General features: G+C 41.3%; 1 protein-coding gene across 6 annotated transcripts in view; it reads left to right on the top strand.

Annotated features, from left to right (window-relative positions):
* NEBL (nebulette) overlaps nucleotides 1–25,126 on the top strand; it is a 227,040-nt gene that overhangs the window by 168,166 nt on the left and 33,748 nt on the right. For 4 of the 6 annotated variants that reach the window (XM_069729538.1, XM_069729536.1, XM_069729535.1 and 1 more), the window contains 9 exons: nucleotides 5,182–5,283; nucleotides 5,665–5,766; nucleotides 16,231–16,341; nucleotides 18,301–18,405; nucleotides 20,263–20,367; nucleotides 21,130–21,237; nucleotides 21,549–21,659; nucleotides 23,689–23,799; nucleotides 23,881–23,988. The exons of the other annotated variants lie outside the window; for them this stretch is intronic. In XM_069729538.1, the coding sequence (XP_069585639.1) occupies nucleotides 5,182–5,283; nucleotides 5,665–5,766; nucleotides 16,231–16,341; nucleotides 18,301–18,405; nucleotides 20,263–20,367; nucleotides 21,130–21,237; nucleotides 21,549–21,659; nucleotides 23,689–23,799; nucleotides 23,881–23,988 (963 nt within the window). The remainder of the gene's footprint in view (nucleotides 1–5,181; nucleotides 5,284–5,664; nucleotides 5,767–16,230; nucleotides 16,342–18,300; nucleotides 18,406–20,262; nucleotides 20,368–21,129; nucleotides 21,238–21,548; nucleotides 21,660–23,688; nucleotides 23,800–23,880; nucleotides 23,989–25,126) is intronic. 6 annotated transcript variants of the gene reach the window in all.

The following is a 25,126-nucleotide window of genomic DNA, read 5'->3' as shown; positions in this document are numbered from 1 at the left end:
GAGTCAGAGGTTATACATTGGGAGCAAGGGGCTGAATGTTATACATTGGGGGGAGATGGGTTGGAGGTTATACACTGGGGGTGAGAGGCGAGATATTATACATCGGGTGGCAAGGGGTCGGAGGTTGTAAACTGGGGATGAGGGACCAGATTTTATATACCAGTGGCAAAGGGCTGAATGTTACATACCAGGAGCGAGGGGTCGGATGTTATACACTGGGGGCAAGGGGCTGGATGTTATACATCAGGGGGCGAGGGGCCGGAGGTTATATACCGGGTATGAGGGACCAGATTTTATACACCGAGGGCAAGGGGCCGGATGTTACATACCAGGTGTGAGGGATCAGATGTTATACACAGGGGGTGAGGGGTTGGATATTTTACACTGGGGCAAAGGGCTGGATGTTATACATCGGGGGCGAGGGGTCGAAGGTTATATACTGGGGTTGAAGGGCCAGATTTTATATACCGGGGGCAAGGGGCCTGATGTTACATACCAGGGTCGAGGGGTCGGATGTTATACACAGGGAGCAAGGGGCCAGATGTTATACACCAGGGGTGTCATACTGCATTCCTCGAGGGCTGCAAACAGGTCATGTTTTCAGGATTTCCTTGTACTGCACAGGTGATAATTTAATCACCAAATCATTATTTGTGTAGGTGATTAAATTATCACCTGTGCAGTACAAGGAAATCCTGAAAACATGTCCTGTTTGCAGCCCTCGAGGAATGCAGTTTGACACCCCTGTTATACACTGTGGGTGAGGAGCTGGGTGTTATACATTGGGGGCGAGGGGTTGGAGGTTGTACACCGGGGAAGAGGGGTCAGATTTTATACACCATGGTCAAGGGGCCGGATGTTACATATCAGAGGTGAGGGGTCGGATGTTATACACAGGGAGCGAGGGGCCAAGTGTCATACATTGGGGGTGAGGGGCTGAATGTTATACACTGGGGTGAGGGGACAGATGTTATACACTGGGGGCGAGGGGCTGGATGTTATACACTGGGGGCGAGGGGCTGGATGTTATACAATGGGGGCGAGGGGCTGGATGTTATACATTGGGGCGAGGGACTGGATGTTACATACCAGGAGCGAGGGGCCAGATGAATACACGGGGCGAGGGGCCAGAGGTTATATACTTGGGGCCAAAAGCTGGATGTTGCACACTGGGGTAGAGGGTCTGGATATTATACAGTAGGGGGAGGGGCTGGATGTTATACACTAGGGTGAGGGTCTGGATGTTATACACTGGGGTGGGGCTGGATGTTATACACTGGGGGTGAGAGGCTGGATTTTATACACTGAGGGTGAGGGGCTGGATGTTATACACTGGGGTGAGGGGCTGGATGTTATACACCAGGGGTGAGGGGCTGGGTGTTATACAGTAGGGGGAGGGGCTGGATGTTATACACTGGGGGTGAGGGGCTGGATGTTATACAGTAGGGGGAGGGGCTGGATGTTATATACTGGGGAGGGGCTGGATGTTATACACTGGGGTGAGGGGCTGGATGTTATACACTGGTGGTGAGGGGCTGGTTGTTATACACTAGGGGCGAGAGGCAGGATGTTATACACTGGGGTGAGGGGCTGGATGTTATACACTGGTGGTGAGGGGCTGGTTGTTATACACTGGGGGCGAGAAGCTGGATGTTATACACTTGGGGGAGAGGCTGGATGTTAAACACCAGGGGTGAGGGGCTGGATGTTATACAGTAGGGGTAGGGGCTGGATGTTATACACTGGGGTGAGGGGCTGGATGTTATACAGTAGGAAGAGGGGCTGGATGTTATACACTGGGGTGAGAGGCTGGATATTATACACTGTTGGTGAGGGGCTGGTTGTTATACACTGTGGGCGAGAGGCTGGATGTTATACACTTGGGGGAGGGGCTGGATGTTATACACCAGGGGTGAGTGGCTGGATGTTACACAGTAGGGGGAGGGGCTGGATGTTATACACTGGGGGTGAGGGGCTGGATGTTATACAGTAGGGGGAGGGGCTGGATGTTATACACTGGGGTTGAGGGGCTGGATGTTATACAGTAGGGGGAGGGGCTGGATGTTATATACTGGGGAGGGGTTGGATGTTATACACTGGGGTGAGGGGCTGGATGTTATACACTGGTGGTGAGGGGCTGGTTGTTATACACTGGGGGCGAGAAGCTGGATGTTATACACTTGGGGGAGAGGCTGGATGTTAAACACCAGGGGTGAGGGGCTGGATGTTATACAGTAGGGGTAGGGGCTGGATGTTATACACTGGGGTGAGGGGCTGGATGTTATACAGTAGGAAGAGGGGCTGGATGTTATACACTGGGGTGAGAGGCTGGATGTTATACACTTGGGGGAGGGGCTGGATATTATACACCAGGGGTGAGGGGCTGGATGTTACACAGTAGGGGGAGGGGCTGGATGTTATACACTGGGGTGAGGGGCTGGATGTTATACAGTAGGGGGAGGGGCTGGATGTTATACACTGGGGTGAGGGGCTGGATGTTATATACTGGGGGAGGGGCTGCATGTTATACACTGAGGGGGAGGGGCTGGATGTTATACACTGGGGTGAGGGGCTGGATGTTATACATCAAGGACCAATGGGATTGAATGAACTAACTGAATTTAATGAAGATTCTTTATATCCATATAATATGCCTAATTAATATTTTGGAGCCACACCTGATTTTAGCTTCAGATACTGACAAAAATACAGCGAGAGTGCCAACTTGCACACAAACGTGACCTCCATAGGTGCTGCAAAGTTGAAAATAGTTATAATTATAAATTTGTTCAGCCTCAAATATTATTTTTGCAGTGCACCACCCATCAGCTTCCATGTTATATAAAATGTATACTGCGTGATATGTGTTTTTCACTGGGTGAATATTCCTGGTGTATATGGTAAGTGAAGGTTTGGGTGTTCACAGACCTTTCTACTATATCTAGTGGTAACTTGGAGCTTCTGGGACAGGACCCTGAACTTGTCGTTTATGGATCTCTTCTACTCACTGACGGGGGTCCCTTTGGGCTCCTGAGGCTCTAGGGGCCCGGTTGCTTGTACAATGCAGGTCTTGTATATTGTGCTGCACTGAACATGTGGTGACGATGTGAATGAGTTCTAGCAGGGAATTCATTATACGTGTATGATCCTGCACATCCGCTCATGGAGTCAGATGTGAGGAGGTGTTAGCACTGACTGCGAAGGGATCAGCATGAATTAAAGAAATTGCATTGGGCTATTTTTACAGCTATCTCTCTCCGCCAGAAAGAGGATGGTGAAGTGTCTGCGATATTTATATATCTAATTAGAGGTTACATCAAGGTGAGAGTTACCGAGCAAACGAGAATGCAATTAATACAAGAATAAAAGGAAAAGATATTTCTGCAAGAACAGTATTTACAGTGCAATGGCAATCGTCCGTTGCGGAGGTAGACATCAGGTCGGCTTAAAGAAGCTGCCCGAGAGTTTAAGAAATGACTGATGTGCAGAAACGTTTATAAACTAAAAAAAAAAAAAAAAAAATATAAAAAACATATCCCCCTCCGCTTCAGCTCAAGTCTTTATTTCTGGAGAGATGATGTGCTGCACCGTCACATAACCACTGCAGACAATCACTGGCTTCAGCTGTAATCATACCATGTCATGTGACATCATCCCTAAGGGCAGTGATTGGCTGCAGTGGTCATGTGTTCATACATAATTTTATAGCCCAATAGTCATGATCTATGCATGCAATAGTGTATCGGTTTTTTTTTTTCTTTATGAGAATGCAAAATTCCAGTATTATTTTTATTTTATAGTTTTGTATCCAAACGTGAGCAGCTCCATCCAAAAACCTTTAACCTTAGAAATTAATGGATTTTATGGATGTCCTAAATGAATGCTGCCCATAAAAACACAATTGGATTTTTTTTTCAGGATTGCTAGGATGTCAAAGGATACAAAAAAAAATAGTCCTTGTGAGGTGCATTACCCTCTCCGATCCTGCTTTACAGTCATTACACACTTTATTTTTCCCGACTTCTCCATAAACATAAGAGAGCTGAGTTTGTCAGAACGTCAATGTATTGGTCCGATCTTCTGCGAGAAATGTCTTATCTCCAACAGAAGCGAAAATCTGCATGGAGGAGGCACAAGGACCCATTCGCACACGTGCTTTCCTAACATTGCTATTATTCTTTTTTTACACCAAGTAATATAGTAGAAATAGTATAAAGAATTGTAACAATAGTGGCAGTCCACGGAACAGGTACTGACACCTCTCGATTACATGCTAGCTGCAGATCCTCCGGACAATCCAATAAGTAACGATCCGTGGAAGAAAGCACAGAAGCTGCGGGCACAGAGAGCATTATGGAGACCTGGTGCCGAAGGGTTGGCACGTGGACACACCTTTGATTGTCCTGGGGGTCTACAGCTCGTCAGTGTTCAACATATACAGTATGTGTTCCGTGGATTGCTACGACTGTTACAATTGTTTATAGCACTTCTATTATGCTTGGTGTAAAGAAAGAATAGTAATTTTTGAAAAGCGCTGGAATGGGTCCATGTGCCTTCTTTACGAAGTTTTTAGCTTTTACAATATGATGGTATGGGAATACTGATTAATCCAAATGTAAAACTCAACTGCTATCGTCACTAATTATACTTTAATTTATCTACTACAGATACAAAATAAACAAGTGATTAATTCCAAATTGCCGATCCTTCTCTGCGCCGACACCATCCGTCCGAGGAGAGTCGGGAGTCCCTCAAACACATTAGATGGTTGGCTGATTCCCAGCGATATAGACATGTCTGGCCAACGTTGGTCTCGTGTGCAGGCTTCAATTTTGCCCAAAGTGATACTCAATAACATGGGCAGCATAGGGTTCAAATCCTACCAAGGACAACGTCTGAAAGGAGTGTGTATGTTCTCCCTGTCTTTGTGTGGGTTTTCTCCAGGTTCTCCAGTTTCCTTCCACACTCCAAAGATTATGATAGGGAATTTAGATTGTGAGCCCCAATGGGGACAGTGATGATAATGTCTGTAAAGTGCTGTGGAATATGATGGCGCTATATATAAGTAAGCTAAATAAAAATACATTCCGGTAAGGTGTAGAAATCAAAAACTGATCAGGTTCCTCTACATTTTTGACTGCTGCTTGGATTATTAGATGATGGTATTTTTATTTCTTTCAGGTGAGTTATAAGAAAGGTGCACAGGACATCCACAAATATACTGAAGTTCTGGACAGACCAGACATACAGAAGGCTACAGAGATATCAAAGATCATAAGCAATGTAATAACTGCCATATATTCTTTTAGGTATTTAATGTGTATGAAATATTCAAAGTTAATTTGGAAGATGTCGTAGGAGAAACGGATTGCGCATGTTGAATTTTAACATGCCCGGTCACTTGTCTGCGGGGTGTCTGGAAGGAGCTTCTTTCCTTCTCTCCAAAACATATTCACACTTAGCTGAACTCTGTGAATTTGGTTGAAGCCACACTGCCTACCAAGAATGAAACAGTATGGCACAGTTTATTGTCCAATTCTGCATGATGACAAATTACAAAGCATTTGTTGTATTATGTAACCCTGCCTGTAATGGGATAATTTCTTCCTGAATATTTAGTATTATCTAATGAGATTATCATTACTTGTTCTCTATTTGATACAGGTGGATTATAGGAAAGCCAAAGGTGAGCTGAGTAAAGAACCTATGGTTTTAGGAAGACCAGACTTTGAACATGCAAAAGAAGTATCAAAAATCACCAGTCAGGTAAATCTCATCCAGGCGTTCCACACTATCCAACTTATTTAATGTGAATTGTGATTCCATGTTCCAAAAAGTTTGCTAATGCATTTCCTTCATTTCACACACAATCTGGAGAAAAGCATAACGCTGGATGTTTCTCACTACATGCTCTCTAACGTCAATTGTTTTGATATGGGTAGTTTGCTTTTATAAATATTCAGACAGCGCAATTGGTGCTGGAACTTCTTTACCTTGGTTCCCAGCATGCATTATTCTTGCCTTTCCAATGGATTGCATGCCCCAAAGTGAACTTTTGTCTCTCTGCTATTCTTGTATGCTAAAATTAGTTTTTATTTGCAAAATTCAAGTGACAACATTACATAAAATATAAAAATCAATTATCAGTACGCACCACAGGACATCAGGATATAATATAATAGCAGCAAAACCCAAAACCATATAGATCCCACCTCAAAACATATATTTTTATGTGTACAAAATTGTACCGTATATCATGTACAGTATATAGACCGTTAAAGTGCAGAAATAATTATTATGAATCTGTACAACTAAAATCTATGTGAAAAAAATATATATGTGAAAATTAAAATCAATAACCTACATATTTAACTATGATATTTGTGTGCTACAAAGATTAATCGTATGTGAGTTGTCTATATATACAAAAGAATATATATAAAAAAGTAATGTATTTAAAAATATTTATATAAAAATATAATGTGAAAAAATAAAGAGATATATATAAAGTGAATAAAAAACTATATATGCAAATATGATGTGCCAAAGAGACAATAAATATATATATATACTCTGTTTATACTCTGTATGCACCAGTAGATAGCTATATGCTGCAAACATAAAAGAAAGTGCCACGTGCCAAATAAAACCCAGCTGCCTATTATCACACAAAGTGCTTGCGCACTCAAATGAACCCAAGAGATCAAACTAAAGTGCTAAGTGCTGTGCTTATGTAAATATATATGTGCCAAAGAACTTGCTGTGCATATAGCACCATATATTTGCGTGGCAACTGGACTGCAGGATATACAAGTGAATATTGAGGGGATTAAAAAATATTTATATCATTTCTCATACCTTGGGTAGCTTTAGTCCTGTGGGAACGCACCCCGACGCGCGTTTCGGAAGTATTCCTTCGTCAGGGGGTGTTATGTGTAAGTACGGAAGGAGGTTATATACTAGCGTTCAATCTATTCCTCGCGCCACTGGTACCGCCGGCGCATGCGCAGTCAGGAGGATCCGGGGAACTGATGTCACGCACCCACGTGACCGGACGTACGGGACATGGACCCGACGTTGCCAAGGACACTGGGACGCGACAACAGACCCCGGAACACAGACCACACATGCGCTCCACCAGGGGCGCCAGTATAGAAGATCCCGCATACATAAGATTGTCTAAACTGACCAGAGTGGGTATCCGCAAATTTGGTCAAGAGATAGGGGGAATTTATATATATGCGCACTTACATTCTGCTACTAGATAAAACATTAGCAGAACGCATTTGAATATAATGTGTCTAGGAATATAATAGTTGTATCGGATACATTGTATGTGCACATCTAGGTGCAGAGGCGTAGCTAGAGCTTTTGCCGCCCGGGGCTGTTCCCGAGTTTGGCGCCCCCCCCCCCCCCCGGCTCAATACACACAAAGGTTACCAAAAACGGTTTTCCTGTTTTGTAGAACTTAAACTGGGCCTAATGGTGTCACCCCCACATGCCACACCTGTGACTTAATACCACCACACCATGACCAGGCCACATAGTGACCGAATAATACTACATACAAGGGACAAATACCACAACACCATTTCCAGACCACATATTACCACCACATAGTGACTGAATACTACAATACTGATCAGTAATAAAAAAAAACCCACAATACTATCACCATAAGTGCCAGTATTCACAGGAGATCTGTACTTAGTATGCAGTGTCTGTGTAGAGGTAATACAGAGATCACTGGTGACATTATACACAGGACCTCTATATAGTATACAGTGTATATTGTCAGTGTATAGGTAACACTGACTCACCAGTGACGTCTCTAGGTGAAGTCCTTCATCTTTCAGCCAGCACAGACCGCCATCATTCCTTCCAGCCAGGACTCGTTTCTGCAGGAAATAACACAGTTATCTCGAGCTCCGCTTGCAGAACACATTACTTAATTTTTCACAACTTCTACATTACATCACATGAAGAAAAAAAGGTGATATAGTGTCACTCTGCACAGTAACAGGACCGCCCCCCCATTTAAAACAGTATACTCAAAAAATAAAATAAATACATCATTGCAGTAATAATATCCCTTAATTAGCCCCTATGGTAATAATATTCCCCACCCTGGCCCCGTTTCTCATTCCTGGCTCCAGCCATATGTTCTCGCATCCTGCCCTCATGAGTATCCATTCTACCCCATATGATCTCCACATCCTGCCCCACCAGCCTCCATCGTATCCGTCCTGCCCCATGATCCAATCCTGCCCCGTGTCTCCAATCATGCCCCGTATCTACATTCTGCCCATGCCTCAAGTCCTGCCCCCAGTGTGTCCAGCATATTACCCCCATGTTGTCCAGCAATCTGCCCCAGTGTGTCCAGCATATTACCCCCATGTTGTCCAGCAATCTGCCCCAGTGTGTCCAGCATATTACCCCCAGTGTGTCCAGCAATCTGCCCCAGTATGTCCAGCACTGCCCCCAGTGTGTCCAGCAATCTGCCCCAGTGTCCAGCCTTTCCCCAGTGTGTCCAGCAGTCTGCCCCAGTGTGTCCAGCATATTACCCCCAGTGTGTCCAGCATATTACCCCCAGTGTGTCCAGCAATCTGCCCCAGTGTCCAGCATTGCCCCAGTGTGTCCAGAAGTCTGCCCCAGGGTCTCCAGCATTGCCTCAATGTGTCCAGAAATCTGCCCCAGGGTCTCCAGTATTGCCCCAGTGTGTCCAGCAATCTGCCCCATGGTCTCTTGTATTGCCCCAGTGTGTCCAGCATTCTGCCCCATGGTCTCCAGTATTGCCCCGGTGTATCCAGCAATCTGCCCCATGGTCTCCTGTATTGCCCCAGTGTGTCCAGCATTCTGCCCCATGGTCTCCAGTATTGCCCCGGTGTGTCCAGCAATCTGCCCCATGGTCTCCAGTATTGCCCCAGTATGTCCAGAAGTCTGCCCAGGGTCTCCAGCATTGCCTCAATGTGTCCTGAAATCTGCCCCATGGTCTCCAGTATTCAGTGTGTCCAGCAATCTGCCCCATAGTCTCCTGTATTGCCCCAGTGTGTCCAGCATTCTGCCCCATGGTCTCCAGTATTTCCCCAGTGTGTCCAGCATTCTGCCACATGGTCTCCTGTATTGCCCCAGTGTGTCCAGCATTCTGCCCCATGGTCTCCAGTATTGCCCCAGTGTGTCCAGCAATCTGCCCCATGGTCTCCTGTATTGCCCCAGTGTGTCCAGCATTCTGCCACATGGTCTCCTGTATTGCCCCAGTGTGTCCAGCAATCTGCCCCATGGTCTCATGTATTGCCCCAGTGTGTCCAGCAATCTGCCCCATGGTCTCCTGTATTGCCCCAGTGTGTCCAGCATTCTGCCCCATGGTCTCCAGTACTGCCCCAGTGTGTCCAGCAATCTGCCCCATGGTCTCCAGTATTGCCCCAGTGTGTCCAGCATTGCCCCAGCCCCAGACAGAAAGACAGAAAGAAAAAAAAAAAAAGTAAAATCCTCACCTCTCCCGTTCCTAGCGTAGGTCCGGTGCAGTCAGCGTCTCTCCGGCTCTGCGACGCTCAGGACAGAGAGGCAGAGCGGCGCGCACAGTAGTGACGTCATCGCGCCCTCTGCTCTGAGACGTCGCAGAGTCAGAGGACGCTGCAGCTGCCGGCGCCGCAGGAACCAGGAGAGGTGAGTATAGAGCGGGGGGCGGGGTCCGGTGGTGGGGGGAGCTGGCCTTGGTCGTGGCGGCGGACGGCGCCGCCCGAAAATTTAAAGGGGCGTCTTTTTTTTTTTTTTTTTTTTTCTTCTGCAGCGCCGGCCGCCCCCTGCATTGTGCCGCCCGGGGCGGACCGCCCCCCCCGCCCCCCCCCTTCCTACGCCACTGTCTAGGTGCAACTACTATGATGTAATGTTAATAGCACACTTTTAATCAGGTGGAAGGACATATCCGGGACAAGCCTATTTTCATATATTAGTGTGTCCTATCTAGATCATGTCCCTAGATAACAACTACCATATATATACCACAGAGATTCCATGTTGCATAACAATCAATCTCCAGAGCACAGAGTCACATTAGTGGCATATTATTACTCCCATAATCTTCAAATAGTTAGTATGTACCACTGCACATAGTGTGATATAATTACGTATATTTATCATAAAGATATATATTACAAATAAATATATCTATCCTATACATCATCTCTACCAGACTTAAATAATAATTTAGAATAAATATACAGTGGATCCTAAATATGTCCAACTCTTCTCAATAGAGGCAGATGACTTCATCCGGATCCACGTATCAGAAGAAATACTCAGACGTCCCACAACAGTTTATACAGGATATAAGGTAAGTACAATCTAAAATAAATAAAAATAATATTAAAATCCGCACTCTGTAAATAAAACAATTATATAAAAATATATAAAACACTGGTGTCTCTTTAAAACCTACATCATAAAAAAGGCGCAAAACGCAAGTTTTCGTTTAGGCCCATTGGTGATACTGTATTCAAAACCCAGATCCATCTTGTTTCTTTTTTGGATAGCGGTATTGTAATGGGTCCACCACGTTCACCATTTTCAATCATGTCGATACCAATTACTTTAAACAATGAGGAATCACAATTGTGGTGGACCTTAAAATGTTTCGGAATTGTTTTCAGAAGTGTGGGATCTACCACTTCTTTTGCTGCTTCAATCCCCAAAACATGCTCACGGACTCGTGTTTTTAGCTGCCTTGTAGTCATGCCCACGTATATCAAGGAGCAAGGACAAGTGGCATAGTAGATAACTGCCCTCGAAGTGCAAGTTATACTATGCCTAATTGAAAAAATATTAGTACCATCTGAGCTACCAAATGTCTGCTCTCTTGCTACGTTAGGGCATGCCACACATTTACCACATGGCCTACACCCTGGAGTCCGTTTAGCATTATCTAGAAATGATGGATGAGTCTGGTTATGGACGTAATGGCTTTTCACTAGGCAATCTTTTAAGTTTCTTGCTCTCCTATAAGTGATGGTAGGTCCATCACCAACATATTGTGATAAAACAGGGTCCGCTTTCAAGATTCCCCATGATTTACTCAGTTGGGACCTTACCATTTCACTTTGCCCATGATATTTAGTGATATACCTTACCACTTGATTTGTCTTGGCTGGTTTCGTTCCATAAAGTGCTTGGTGCCGCGAGATATTCTTAGCCCGATTATAGCCCTTTTTCACTGAACGTCGGCTGTATCCACGTTCTAAAAATCTATCCCTTAGCTCTGAGGCCTGTTTTTCAAATTCTGTATCCTCAGAACAAATTCTCCTCAAACGCAGGAATTGACCAATAGGGATAGAGTTGATCATTGTAGGGGGGTGTGCCGATGTCGCATGTAGGAGTGCATTCACAGCTGTTTCTTTACGAAACATCCTAGTCTCCAAACAGTTTTCCATATTCCTATGGACACTAACATCCAGGAATTCCATCAACCCTGCCAGATGAAAAATACGTCATCAATGAAACGCACCCATAATGGGATGCGATCCATTGATGACTCAGGCCCTAACATCAGAAGGTCCCTCTCCGTACATCCCATTATGGGTGCGTTTCATTGATGACGTATTTTTCATCTGGCAGGGTTCAGTTGAATCCCTGGAGGATTTTATGTCAGGCCTAAATCAGAATTCTCGGAATCTAAAGTTAACGTATAAATATGACAAAAACATGATGGAATTCCTGGATGTTAGTGTCCATAGGAATATGGAAAACTGTCTGTTTGTTTTATACGTTAACTTTAGATTCCGAGAATTCTGATTTAGGCCTGACATAAAATCCTCCAGGGATTCAACTGAACCCTGCCAGATGAAAAATACGTCATCAATGAAACGCACCCATAATGGGATGTACGGAGAGGGACCTTCTGATGTTAGGGCCTGAGTCATCAATGGATCGCATCCCATTATGGGTGCGTTTCATTGATGACGTATTTTTCATCTGGCAGGGTTGATGGAATTCCTGGATGTTAGTGTCCATAGGAATATGGAAAACTGTTTGGAGACTAGGATGTTTCGTAAAGAAACAGCTGTGAATGCACTCCTACATGCGACATCGGCACACCCCCCTACAATGATCAACTCTATCCCTATTGGTCAATTCCTGCGTTTGAGGAGAATTTGTTCTGAGGATACAGAATTTGAAAAACAGGCCTCAGAGCTAAGGGATAGATTTTTAGAACGTGGATACAGCCGACGTTCAGTGAAAAAGGGCTATAATCGGGCTAAGAATATCTCGCGGCACCAAGCACTTTATGGAACGAAACCAGCCAAGACAAATCAAGTGGTAAGGTATATCACTAAATATCATGGGCAAAGTGAAATGGTAAGGTCCCAACTGAGTAAATCATGGGGAATCTTGAAAGCGGACCCTGTTTTATCACAATATGTTGGTGATGGACCTACCATCACTTATAGGAGAGCAAGAAACTTAAAAGATTGCCTAGTGAAAAGCCATTACGTCCATAACCAGACTCATCCATAATTTCTAGATAATGCTAAACGGACTCCAGGGTGTAGGCCATGTGGTAAATGTGTGGCATGCCCTAACGTAGCAAGAGAGCAGACATTTGGTAGCTCAGATGGTACTAATATTTTTTCAATTAGGCATAGTATAACTTGCACTTCGAGGGCAGTTATCTACTATGCCACTTGTCCTTGCTCCTTGATATACGTGGGCATGACTACAAGGCAGCTAAAAACACGAGTCCGTGAGCATGTTTTGGGGATTGAAGCAGCAAAAGAAGTGGTAGATCCCACACTTCTGAAAACAATTCCGAAACATTTTAAGGTCCACCACAATTGTGATTCCTCATTGTTTAAAGTAATTGGTATCGACATGATTGAAAATGGTGAACGTGGTGGACCCATTACAATACCGCTATCCAAAAAAGAAACAAGATGGATCTGGGTTTTGAATACAGTATCACCAATGGGCCTAAACGAAAACTTGCGTTTTGCGCCTTTTTTATGATGTAGGTTTTAAAGAGACACCAGTGTTTTATATATTTTTATATAATTGTTTTATTTACAGAGTGCGGATTTTAATATTATTTTTATTTATTTTAGATTGTACTTACCTTATATCCTGTATAAACTGTTGTGGGACGTCTGAGTATTTCTTCTGATACGTGGATCCGGATGAAGTCATCTGCCTCTATTGAGAAGAGTTGGACATATTTAGGATCCACTGTATATTTATTCTAAATTATTATTTAAGTCTGGTAGAGATGATGTATAGGATAGATATATTTATTTGTAATATATATCTCTATGATAAATATACGTAATTATATCACACTATGTGCAGTGGTACATACTAACTATTTGAAGATTATGGGAGTAATAATATGCCACTAATGTGACTCTGTGCTCTGGAGATTGATTGTTATGCAACATGGAATCTCTGTGGTATATATATGGTAGTTGTTATCTAGGGACATGATCTAGATAGGACACACTAATATATGAAAATAGGCTTGTCCCGGATATGTCCTTACACCTGATTAAAAGTGTGCTATTAACATTACATCATAGTAGTTGCACCTAGATGTGCACATACAATGTATCCGATACAACTATTATATTCCTAGACACATTATATTCAAATGCGTTCTGCTAATGTTTTATCTAGTAGCAGAATGTAAGTGCGCATATATATAAATTCCCCCTATCTCTTGACCAAATTTGCGGATACCCACTCTGGTCAGTTTAGACAATCTTATGTATGCGGGATCTTCTATACTGGCGCCCCTGGTGGAGCGCATGTGTGGTCTGTGTTCCGGGGTCTGTTGTCGCGTCCCAGTGTCCTTGGCAACGTCGGGTCCATGTCCCGTACGTCCGGTCACGTGGGTGCGTGACGTCAGTTCCCCGGATCCTCCTGACTGCGCATGCGCCGGCGGTACCAGTGGCGCGAGGAATAGATTGAACGCTAGTATATAACCTCCTTCCGTACTTACACATAACACCCCCTGACGAAGGAATACTTCCGAAACGCGCGTCGGGGTGCGTTCCCACAGGACTAAAGCTACCCAAGGTATGAGAAATGATATAAATATTTTTTAATCCCCTCAATATTCACTTGTATATCCTGCAGTCCAGTTGCCACGCAAATATATGGTGCTATATGCACAGCAAGTTCTTTGGCACATATATATTTACATAAGCACAGCACTTAGCACTTTAGTTTGATCTTTTGGGTTCATTTGAGTGCGCAAGCACTTTGTGTGATAATAGGCAGCTGGGTTTTATTTGGCACGTGGCACTTTCTTTTATGTTTGCAGCATATAGCTATCTACTGGTGCATACAGAGTATAAACAGAGTATATATATATTTATTGTCTCTTTGGCACATCATATTTGCATATATAGTTTTTTATTCACTTTATATATATCTCTTTATTTTTTCACATTATATTTTTATATAAATATTTTTAAATACATTACTTTTTTATATATATTCTTTTGTATATATAGACAACTCCCATACGATTAATCTTTGTAGCACACAAATATCATAGTTAAATATGTAGGTTATTGATTTTAATTTTCACATATATATTTTTTTCACATAGATTTTAGTTGTACAGATTCATAATAATTATTTCTGCACTTTAACGGTCTATATACTGTACATGATATACGGTACAATTTTGTACACATAAAAATATATGTTTTGAGGTGGGATCTATATGGTTTTGGGTTTTGCTGCTATTATATTATATCCTGATGTCCTGTGGTGCGTACTGATAATTGATTTTATATTTTATGTAATGTTGTCACTTGAATTTTGCAAATAAAAACTAATTTTATGATTAAAATTCCTGATGTGGTGGTAATCTCTGGTGAAGTCTATGGTCATGGTGTTTGGGCTGTCTTAGTCCTTATGGTGGTGGTAATCACACATCTCTACACAGAGTACCTGAAATCACTATAAAATTGTGTTATATGAGTATGGATATATAATCCGTGATATTCTGTGGTACTTCTGTGTTTTAATAATACATATTCTTGTATGCGAATTGACAGACAGGAGAGCCGGAGCATAGAGACAAAGACCTGCCCTCACTTTCCTGTAGAGAGACAAAGACCTGCCCTCACTTCCTGTAGAGAGATAAAGACCAGCCCTCACTTCCTGTAGAGTGACAAAAACCTGCCCTCACTTTCTGTAGAGAGATAAAGACCAGCCCTTACTTCCTGTAGAGTGACAAAAGCCTGCCATCACTTCCTGTAGAGATAAAGACCAGCCCTCACTTCCTGTAGAGAGACAAAGACCTGCCCTCACTTCCTGTAGAGAGACAAAGACCAGCCCTCACTTCCTGTAGAGAGACAAAGACCAGCCCTCACTTCCTGTAGAGAGACAAAGACCAGCCCTCACTTCCTGTTGAGACAAAGACCAGCCCTCACTTCCTGTTGAGACAAAGACCAGCCCTCACTTCCTGTTGAGGGACAAAGACCAGCCCTCACTTCCTGTAGAGACAAAGACCAGCCCTCACTTCCTGTAGAGACAAAGACCAGCCCTCACTTCCTGTAGAGAGACACAGACCAGCCCTCACTTCCTGTTGAGAGACAAAGACCAGCCCTCACTTCCTGTTGAGAGACAAAGACCAGCCCTTACTTCCTGTAGAGTGACAAAAACCTGCCCTCACTTCCTGTAGGGACACAGAGACCTGCCCTCACTTCCTGTAGAGACAAAGACCAGCCCTCACTTCCTGTAGAGACAAAGACCAGCCCTCACTTCCTGTAGAGAGACAAAGACCCACTTCCTGTAGACATACAAAAACCCACCTTCCACTTAGAGTAGAACGACAATGACCCTCCCCTGCCTCCAGCAATTCATCTTGATGTCTCTGCTGCTAGAGATGGATTACCCTTGACAACAGGCAGTAGACAGCAAATTACACAGATTGGAAACTCCTAGTGGACTCTGCTTCAGAGTAATTTTTGGGGGGCTGAAAACATCATTTCGGACAAATAAAGTACTTTTTAGTTGCAATTTTACATTGGTCATTAGATTATCATAAATTCATTGTTTCAACAGTGGCCATTTAAAAAAAAAAGTTTATAGTCTGGTGGCAGAAAATTACTGCTGATCATCCTAAGCTTTCTGTTCTGATAGATTTTGCTGCTTTTTAATAGCGGGTATTTCAGTGGCGTATTGTAAAAACATATTGGGCACACACAAATATATATTTTTTTCTTTTAGGTAAAATACAAGGAACAGTTTGAAGAAATGAAGGGTAAGAAATCTTGTTACAACCCCTTGGATAGCGCGGTCTTCAGGCAGGCTCAAGCTGCATCAGCCTTGGCGAGTGATGTATGTATTTTTGGTTCGTTAATTCATTGTAGATTATTTTTGCATAATTTTAAATGTAACTAAATTCCGCTGTTACGTTAGGTTTTGGGATTATTTACTTTTGATAAAGTGGATGCTTTCTTAACCATTTCATGACTATATTGTATGAGATGTTGTACTGTATTTTGGCCAAACTAGAATCACCATAAAAATTACAAAAAGATTATTGTAATAAATTCAATGTAAAGTACCAGGCGTTGTGAATTGTGCAGTGTAACGACACCTGGCTCGTAGGTTCTTAAAGTAAAACTCTGGGCAAATGTTTTAGAATTAGCAAAATGTAGCTTCTGAATCATTAAAGGGGTTGTCAAGGTAGTGCTGGAAAAAATCAAAAAAAGGGATACGTAACTGATCCTGATCAGCTCCTGTGCTGACACTTCCTGGCGCCTCACTGATTACTACTTCCTGCTCCCTGGTAACACCCAGGAAATGACTGCTTAGCCTGTCATTGGTCGAAGCTGTGACACGCCCATGTCAGGGATTGGCCGAGAACTTATTTCCTGTGTTAAGAGGCTGCGGGAAATAGAGACTGGCAAGGAGCTGGAAAACATTGGAAATAGAGCAACAAGGGTTCAGAGATGTGAGTATCACTTTTTTATGCCATTCTAACCCCTCTTAGCAAAAAAAAAGTTTTTACTCAAAACACATATAATTGATTCATTTTAGACTATGGGAACCATGCTAGGATTATATAAACCACAGCAGGTAGGACAAGAGGACAGATTTAACTATACAGATTCCATCTTCTCCCCCAGCAATAAAGAGCAGAAACCTTGCTTGCCCTCAAAGTTTTCAGCGATATCACTCCTGCAGCCAATCATCAATGGAAGCCATGATGCCAGAAATACGTCACATGACCACTGTGGCAAATGAAGCTTCCATGTACCACCTGACTGTAAACTAAAACTGCATGCAGGAGCTCCTGCAGGGTATTCTTGGGGGAGAAGATGATGTTGGTAGAGTTTTTTTGCTACTTTACACTATTTTTTTCATAAGGCTAAAAAAAGCCAACTAATGTAAGGGGACACTTGGGGCCGGTAGGAGCTCAAATCGCAGACTGAACATTTCTTTCTGTATTGTACAGATGCAGGAGAAAAATGAGGCTTGTCAGCCAGCTAGCGGCAGCTTCTTTTTGTAAAAGCACAACAAAAGCAACTTGCACCCTCTTAATAAAATGTCAATAATCCATTTACTACACTGAAGTGCACTCTCCTTGTCCTGCCATCATTTTTTTATTTTAGTACAAAGTCATATATACAATTTCCAGTATATTATTTCTACTTTTCTACATGGCAGGAAAGAACCACTCAAAAGTCTGATGACTCATTTTTCCACCAAGTACCTTCACAGTCCGGCCAAAAAGTGTCCTCACGCAAACTTTTTATTACTCTGTATAATGATTCTCTTGATATTTTATTCTCTTCTGTTTCCTCCAAAACTGCGTTGCTGAATTATGAACCAGTTAATATGAAGTCATAGCCATACGACCCCATTATACCGTATGTGAATGCATCTATCAGCATACAGAATACACACGTTAATTATTACTGTGGGCGACCTGCGGGTCCCATGATTCAATAGAAACTATAGTAATATTGATACTATTTACAGTATAAAAGTTTCCATCATTGTTTTTTACTTTCTGGCAAGCAGAAGTATTGATGAGGATTCCTGGAGAAGCCCAGCAACGAGGAATAATGAGTAGGAACAATTCATAATTAATTTCCAAAATCTATCCATCCCTCGTACAATATTATTTTTAGCTTTTTTTTATCCTTATTTTTCCAAAATCTCTCAATAAACTTGTGTCATATATGACAAGTGTCACATCCTACAATATAATGTATCCCAGCAAAAGGTTTTTTACTCCCAAAATTGTTCAGAGCCAAATGCAAATTAACTTTTTTCCTTGTTTTCCAGGTCAAGTATAAGAAAGACAAGCACACCATGCAAGACACATCCGTAGATCTTCCCAACTTGCTTCATCTGGAACATGCTCTAAAGGCCACCAAGCTACAAAGCAATGTAAGCAGATGGGTTGATTCCTCACATTCTCTAAATTCATCATTTTATTAAACAATCTTTACCATCCATAATGTAATACCGACTAATCATTTTTTTCTCTAGAATAGTCATTATATTCTCACTAACACCATCCTATGACCCGGTGTAGTAGGATTATTACCATTGAGGCCACAAATGTATCGTCAGACTACATTACCTGGAGCAACTTCCCCCTGAGGAAGCCTGTATAGGCGAAACCTTTTTAGGAGGCTACAGTATATGTGTGTTTTTTAGTATCTTGATTGATATCTGTATGAAAGAAAATGAAATGAACGTGCCTGAAAAGTACTGTATATATTCATGGACTGCAGCCATGATCTAGAGAACAAAAGCATAGGCTCACGAATAGGTTGAACGTTCTTGGCTAATTGCGGAAGGGTTGCAATATTAGAAATCCTGTTTAGATATTGGGATAATATAGGTTCATTCTAGAAAATTTAAATTTAGACAACTTTCTAATGAAAATCAATAAAAGTCATGTTTTTATTGCATCTTTGAATGAAAGTGACACATACTATACATCCGTTGATGGAACTCTGTAAAAGTACTTATTCTCCTTAAAGGGAACCTGTCAGTAAATTCATACTGCCCCAACTGTGTGTAGCATAAATCACAGCCTGGCTGCACGATATCAGCCAGGTATATCATTGTCTGAAATGCTGTGGCACTTTGGAGAAAATATACTTTGAAGATCCAGCTGGAAACCATATAGTATACGCAAGGAATAGACCTGTCAATCTGTTGCATCTACATTGTGAATACCCGGCTAGGGGCGGCACCGGACTAGTCTCCTCTACCGCTATGGTTCCTGGAGGTTATTGGTCTTCAAAGTATATTTCAGAGAGTAATATAGCTGGTTGCGGTTGTGCAGCCGCCTACGGTTTGTTGATGTGACTGGCTCAGTGTGTACAGCGGACGTGTGCAGGGTCTTCCTTCTTTTCATACAATTTGGACTAGACTTGTTCATTTTCCCCTGAAAGGTCCTGGGGTCTGTATTCAAAAATTACTCATGATGAGCACTAGGAAATAAGGCTAACATTGGTCCATGTGCTATCCGTTGTGATCCAAGAGGTAAGTTTTCTCCTTGTGGAGCAGCGTTTCTCAACTCCGGTCCTCAAGACCCACCAACAGGTCATGTTTTCAGGATTTCCTTAGTTTTGCACAGGTGATGGAATTATTGCTTGAGCAGGTGATGAAATTAACACCTGTGCAATACTAAGGAAATCCTGAAAACATGACCTGTTGGTGGGTCTTGAGGACCGGAGTTGAGAAACACCGTTGTGGAGAGTGACATGCCTGGCCTGGCATGCCAGTATGAGGAGACTATCCATTGTGCACATAGGGAACACGTAGACCAAAAATGCGTTACTTTCAGTGTACCCTAAAACTCTACATAACGAACCTTATATGTCAAACATCTGACTTTCGTAAAGTTTTAAATTGATAGAAAACATGCATGTAAGGGATTTGTGAGACATTACAGTTTTATGTCTCTTTGGGTCCTCATTTGAAGCCACTTTAGGTAATATTAATTACACAAAATATGAATAGTGAAATCCCCTATATACATTATTATAAGTGTTGGCCAAACCATTGACACTGGAATGCTCATTCTGACTGTGTGTGAGACATTGGCGGGTTTAGGCAACTGTTATCTGACATTTATAGGGGACCTTATTTAATGGAAATGGGGGAAAACAGAAGTCTGGAATCTGATTTTATTTGCTTATAAATTACAATGTTTATATAGAGGTTTGCTCTAATGGATCATTTGAGCTTTTTACAATAGGTCTAATTCACATGTTCTCTGTCTTTCAGAAAGTCTATAAGAAACAATTTGAGGAAAATAAGGGGAATTATCATTTTGCCTTGGATACAGCAGAACAGATTCATCATAAAGAGAATGCTGTACTGCAAAGTCAGGCAAGTACTATCCATAATACAAGATAATGAAAAAATGTAGTTTTAAAAAGTCTAAAAGTCTTGAAAAATATGTCTTGAAAGTCTTGAAAATAAAACTTAGTCCCCAATTAATCAAAGTGTTTACGAAAGAAAAACCCTTTGAAAAGTTGTAAAATGTAAAATCAGGCGGGTGTTATCACAATTCCAAGGAGGAAAGACCCCTGCAATGATCTTAAAAAAGGAATAGTTACCGCCCATCAATATGGATTGGGTTAGGCAATTTCGAAACAATTTGATGTCCATCATTCTACAGCGGGACAGATTATACAGAAGTGAAAAGCATTCAAGACAGATGACAATCTACCCAGGAGTAGACGTATTAGCAAATTTACCCCAAGATAAAATATTGCAGCGCTCAGAGTAATTGCAAAAAACACAAGAGCTGCAGCTCAGACTCTAAAGGCCTTAGCTAGTATGTTAAACCTTCAAGTTCATGATTAGAAAAATACTACTATGGCTTGTTTACAAGGGTTGCCAGGAGAAGTCATCGTCTCTCTACAAACAACATGGCTGCACAACTAAAGTTTTCAAAGTTGTAGCTTAACAAGCCACAAGAATTCTGGAACAATGTCCTTTGGGACCTGCAACACGACAATGAACCCAACCACTCCAGAAAATGTACATCATTCCTAATTTTAAGTCCTTCTAAGGACCCGTCCTTCAAACAAGGTGTACTTCGCTTTTATGACGACATATCATTCATCATTTTATGTTACTCTTTAGGTCAAGTATAAAGAGGAGTATGAAAAATCCAAGGGAAGGTCCATGCTTGAATTTGTGGACACTCCGTTGTACAACGTTTCAAAGGAGGCTCAAAAAATTCAGAGCGAGGTTAGTGGAATGATTGCAGAAGGATTACTGTCAGGATTTCTGGACAGGTGATGCCCTTCAGCATATCTTCTATTGGAAACAGCGCTACACCTGTACATAGGTTGTGTCTGGTATTGCAGCACTATTTAGATGAATGGAGCTGGTGCCACACAGCCTGTGGATGAGGAGAAAACAGCTTTGTTTTCAGCCCCTTTTATCATTAGTGTTGTTCATTTTTTTGTCTATTTCTTTACTATTTAGTGCTTTTCATAGCTGATAACCAGCTAACCGGTAAAACTGCAACATCCCATTTATGCTTTCTTAATTATCAGAAATTATATCGGAAAGAATTTGAGGAGGCAATCAAGGGAAAAGCTTCAGTGGACCTAGACCTCACCCCAACATTCCTGCAAGCAAAACATGCTATGACCCTGGTCAGCGAGGTAGGAGTCATAACTCCATCTACTATAATGGAATATCTACAGTCCAGCATCCGTAATATATATTCTGCACTACTAATCTATCTATCTATCTATCTATCTATCTATCTATCTATCTATCTATCTATCTATCTATCTATCTATCATCTATCTATCTATCTATCTATCTATCTATCTATCATCTATCTATCTATCTATCTATCTATCTATCTATCTATCTATCTATTATCTATCATCTATCTATTATCTATTTATCATCTATCTATCTATCTATCTATCTATCTATCTATCTATCTATCTATCTATCTATCTACCCATCTATTATCTATCTATGTATCTATCTATCTAGATTCAAGATTCAAAGAAGCTTTATTGGCAGGACCAAATACACATCAGTTTTGCCAAAGCAAGTGTATAGAGGCAATAGGGATAGGGACTGTGGGGATGTTGGGTAGGAGCTGTGGGGGAGGTGGATGGGGCAGATCCAGGTTGGGGGCTATAGTCCATGGCATAGGGGAGGTGGATGGGGCAGGTTCAGGTTGGGGGCTATAGTCCATGGCATAGGGGAGGTGGATGGGGCAGGTCCATTGTGGGGGCTATAGGCCATGGCATAGGGGAGGTGGATGGGGCAGGTCCAGGTTGGGGGCTATATCTATCTATCTATCTATTATATATCTATGTATTATCCATCTATCTATATATCTATATATTATCCATCTATATAATATCTATTTATCTATCATTTATCTATCATCTATTATCTATCATCTATTATCTATCTATCTATCTATCTGTTATCTATCTATCTATCTATCTATCTATCTATCTATCTATCTATCTTTCTACCCATCTATTATCCATCTATCTATCATCTACCTAATATCTATGTATTATCTATCTATATAATATCTATCTATTTATCTATCTATATAATATCTATCTATCTTTCTATTATCTATCTATTATCTATCTATCTATCTATCTATCTATCTATCTATTATCTATCTATCTATCTATCTATTATCTATCTATTATCTATCTATCTAATTATCTATCTATCTATCTATCTATTATCTATCTATTATCTATCTATCTATCTATCTATTATCTATCATCTATCTATCTATTATCTATTTATCATCTATCTATTATATATCTATGTATTATCCATCTATCTATATATCTATATATTATCTATCTATATAATATCTATTTATCTATCTATTATTTATCTATCATCTATTATCTATCTATCTATCTATCTGTTATCTATCTATCTATCTATCTTTCTACCCATCTATTATCCATCTATCTATCATCTACCTAATATCCCTAACCATGACGTACAAAGCCATCCACAACCTGTCTCCTCCATACATCTGTGACCTCGTCTCCCGGTACTTACCTACCCGCAACCTCCGATCCTCACAAGATCTCCTACTCTACTCACAAGATCTCCTACTCTACTCCCCTCTTATCTCCTCTTCCCACAATCGTATACAAGATTTCTCTCGCGTATCACCCCTACTCTGGAACCCTCTACCACAACACATCAGACTCTCGCCTACCATCGAAACCTTCAAAAAGAACCTGAAGACCCACCTCTTCCGACAAGCCTACAACCTGCAGCTACCACCGATTGACCAAACCGCTGCATGACCATCTCTACCCTCACCTACTGTATTCTCACCCATCCCTTGTAGATTGTGAGCCCTCGCGGGCAGGGTCCTCATTCCTCCTGTACCAGTTATGACTTGTATTGTTTAAGATTATTGTACCTGTTTTTATTATGTATACCCCTCCTCACATGTAAAGCGCCATGGAATAAATGGCGCTATAACAATAAATAATAATAATAATATCTATGTATTATCTATCTATATAATATCTATCTATTTATCTATCTATATAATATCTATTATCTATCTATCTATCTATCTATCTATCTATCTATCTATCTATCTATCTATCTATCTATCTATCTATCTATCTATTCCTGTACATAGCATATTGTCTTTATTTCCATTATTAGAGAGAATACAGGAAGGACTTAGAAGAAGGAATCAAAGGCAAGGGTCTGTCAGTTCTGGAAGATACTCCAGACTTAATCAGGGTGAAAAATGCGTCACAAATCTTAAACGAGGTCTGTGTTATATGAAGGTGTGATTTTGTGCGTTGTGTATGTCACGTGTTTCTGAGTGGTTTTTATTTTTATTTTTTAAAGAAAGAGTATCGGAAAGACTTTGAAAATATTAAAGGGAAAGGCATGGAGTTCAGCGCAGACATCCCAGATATGATCAGAGCCAAACGGGCAACTGAAATAATCAGTGAGGTAATGATCTTCATAGAGACACAGTTACTGTTCTTCCGTGAGGTAGACAAAAGCCCTTTTTCATGCTGCACAACTGTTTTACTTGTATCAGCTGTTAATAAAATATAACTTGTATAAATTTACTCAAATAAGCCAAAAACATTTAAAAGAAGACCTGTCACTTGAGATAAAAATATAAATATATGTACATATGTGTATGTGTGTATGTGTATATATATGTATATATATGCATATATATATATATATATATATATATATATATGCATATATATATATATATATATATATATATATACAGTACATATACTTATCTTATGTAAATGCTGCTGTTCTCCTGAATCCGGCGTTGTTTTTCTTTTTTTTTTTCCTGCGCCTCCCCAGTACTGAGAGGTATGGTCCTCTCTTCCCTGTATATAAATCTAATTTTTTAGCCAAGGGGGCGTGGTCCTCATGAAGACACCTACAAAAAAAGCACTTATGATCAAGCCCGCTTGATTGAAAACACTTGATTTATATACTGGGAAAGAGGCCATAATTCAGGAACAGAGAGGAAGTAAAGAAAACATCACCAGATTCAGGAGAGCAGCGGCATTTGCACCAGTTAAAAAAGCAAACTGACAGGGCCTCCTTAATCTCTCGGGGGCATACTTGCATATAGTTGCTAATTTGGCAATACCAACTGTCCATGATACTTGACAGTGTAAGGTGTAAGAGCTTCAGGTTACCACACGCCAGTATTCATTCCTATGTCTATCAGACATATGTCTATTCCTATGTTTATCAATCTCTGTCCCAAACCCAAAGTGTTTCGCTGGTTATACCAGCTTCTTCAGGGGAGAAGGGGACAATGACACTGCTTCATTTGTTCTCAGAGCTTTTAAAATCTGTGTGTCATCAGAGGTATGTATGTTACTGATCAGCCACTAGTTAGGTTTTTGCTTCCTTTTCCAGTATATTTGATTGACTTTTCTCTACACCAGTCCTCACTAAAGGAGTTGTCCACCTTTTAAGGACTTTTTTTAAATTTTATTTTGATGCAGATAATTGGGACTTAGGGCGGTTTCACATGTTAGTGTTTCCGGTACTTGTGGTGACTGTTTTCTCACGTACCGGAGACAATGACACACGTAGACCCTTT

This window comes from Ranitomeya imitator, chromosome 6 (genome assembly GCF_032444005.1).
Source record: "Ranitomeya imitator isolate aRanImi1 chromosome 6, aRanImi1.pri, whole genome shotgun sequence".
Lineage (NCBI taxonomy): Eukaryota > Metazoa > Chordata > Amphibia > Anura > Dendrobatidae > Ranitomeya > Ranitomeya imitator.
The sequence above is the reverse complement of the archived record's forward strand: the minus strand, read 5'-3'. Positions and strand labels throughout refer to the sequence as shown.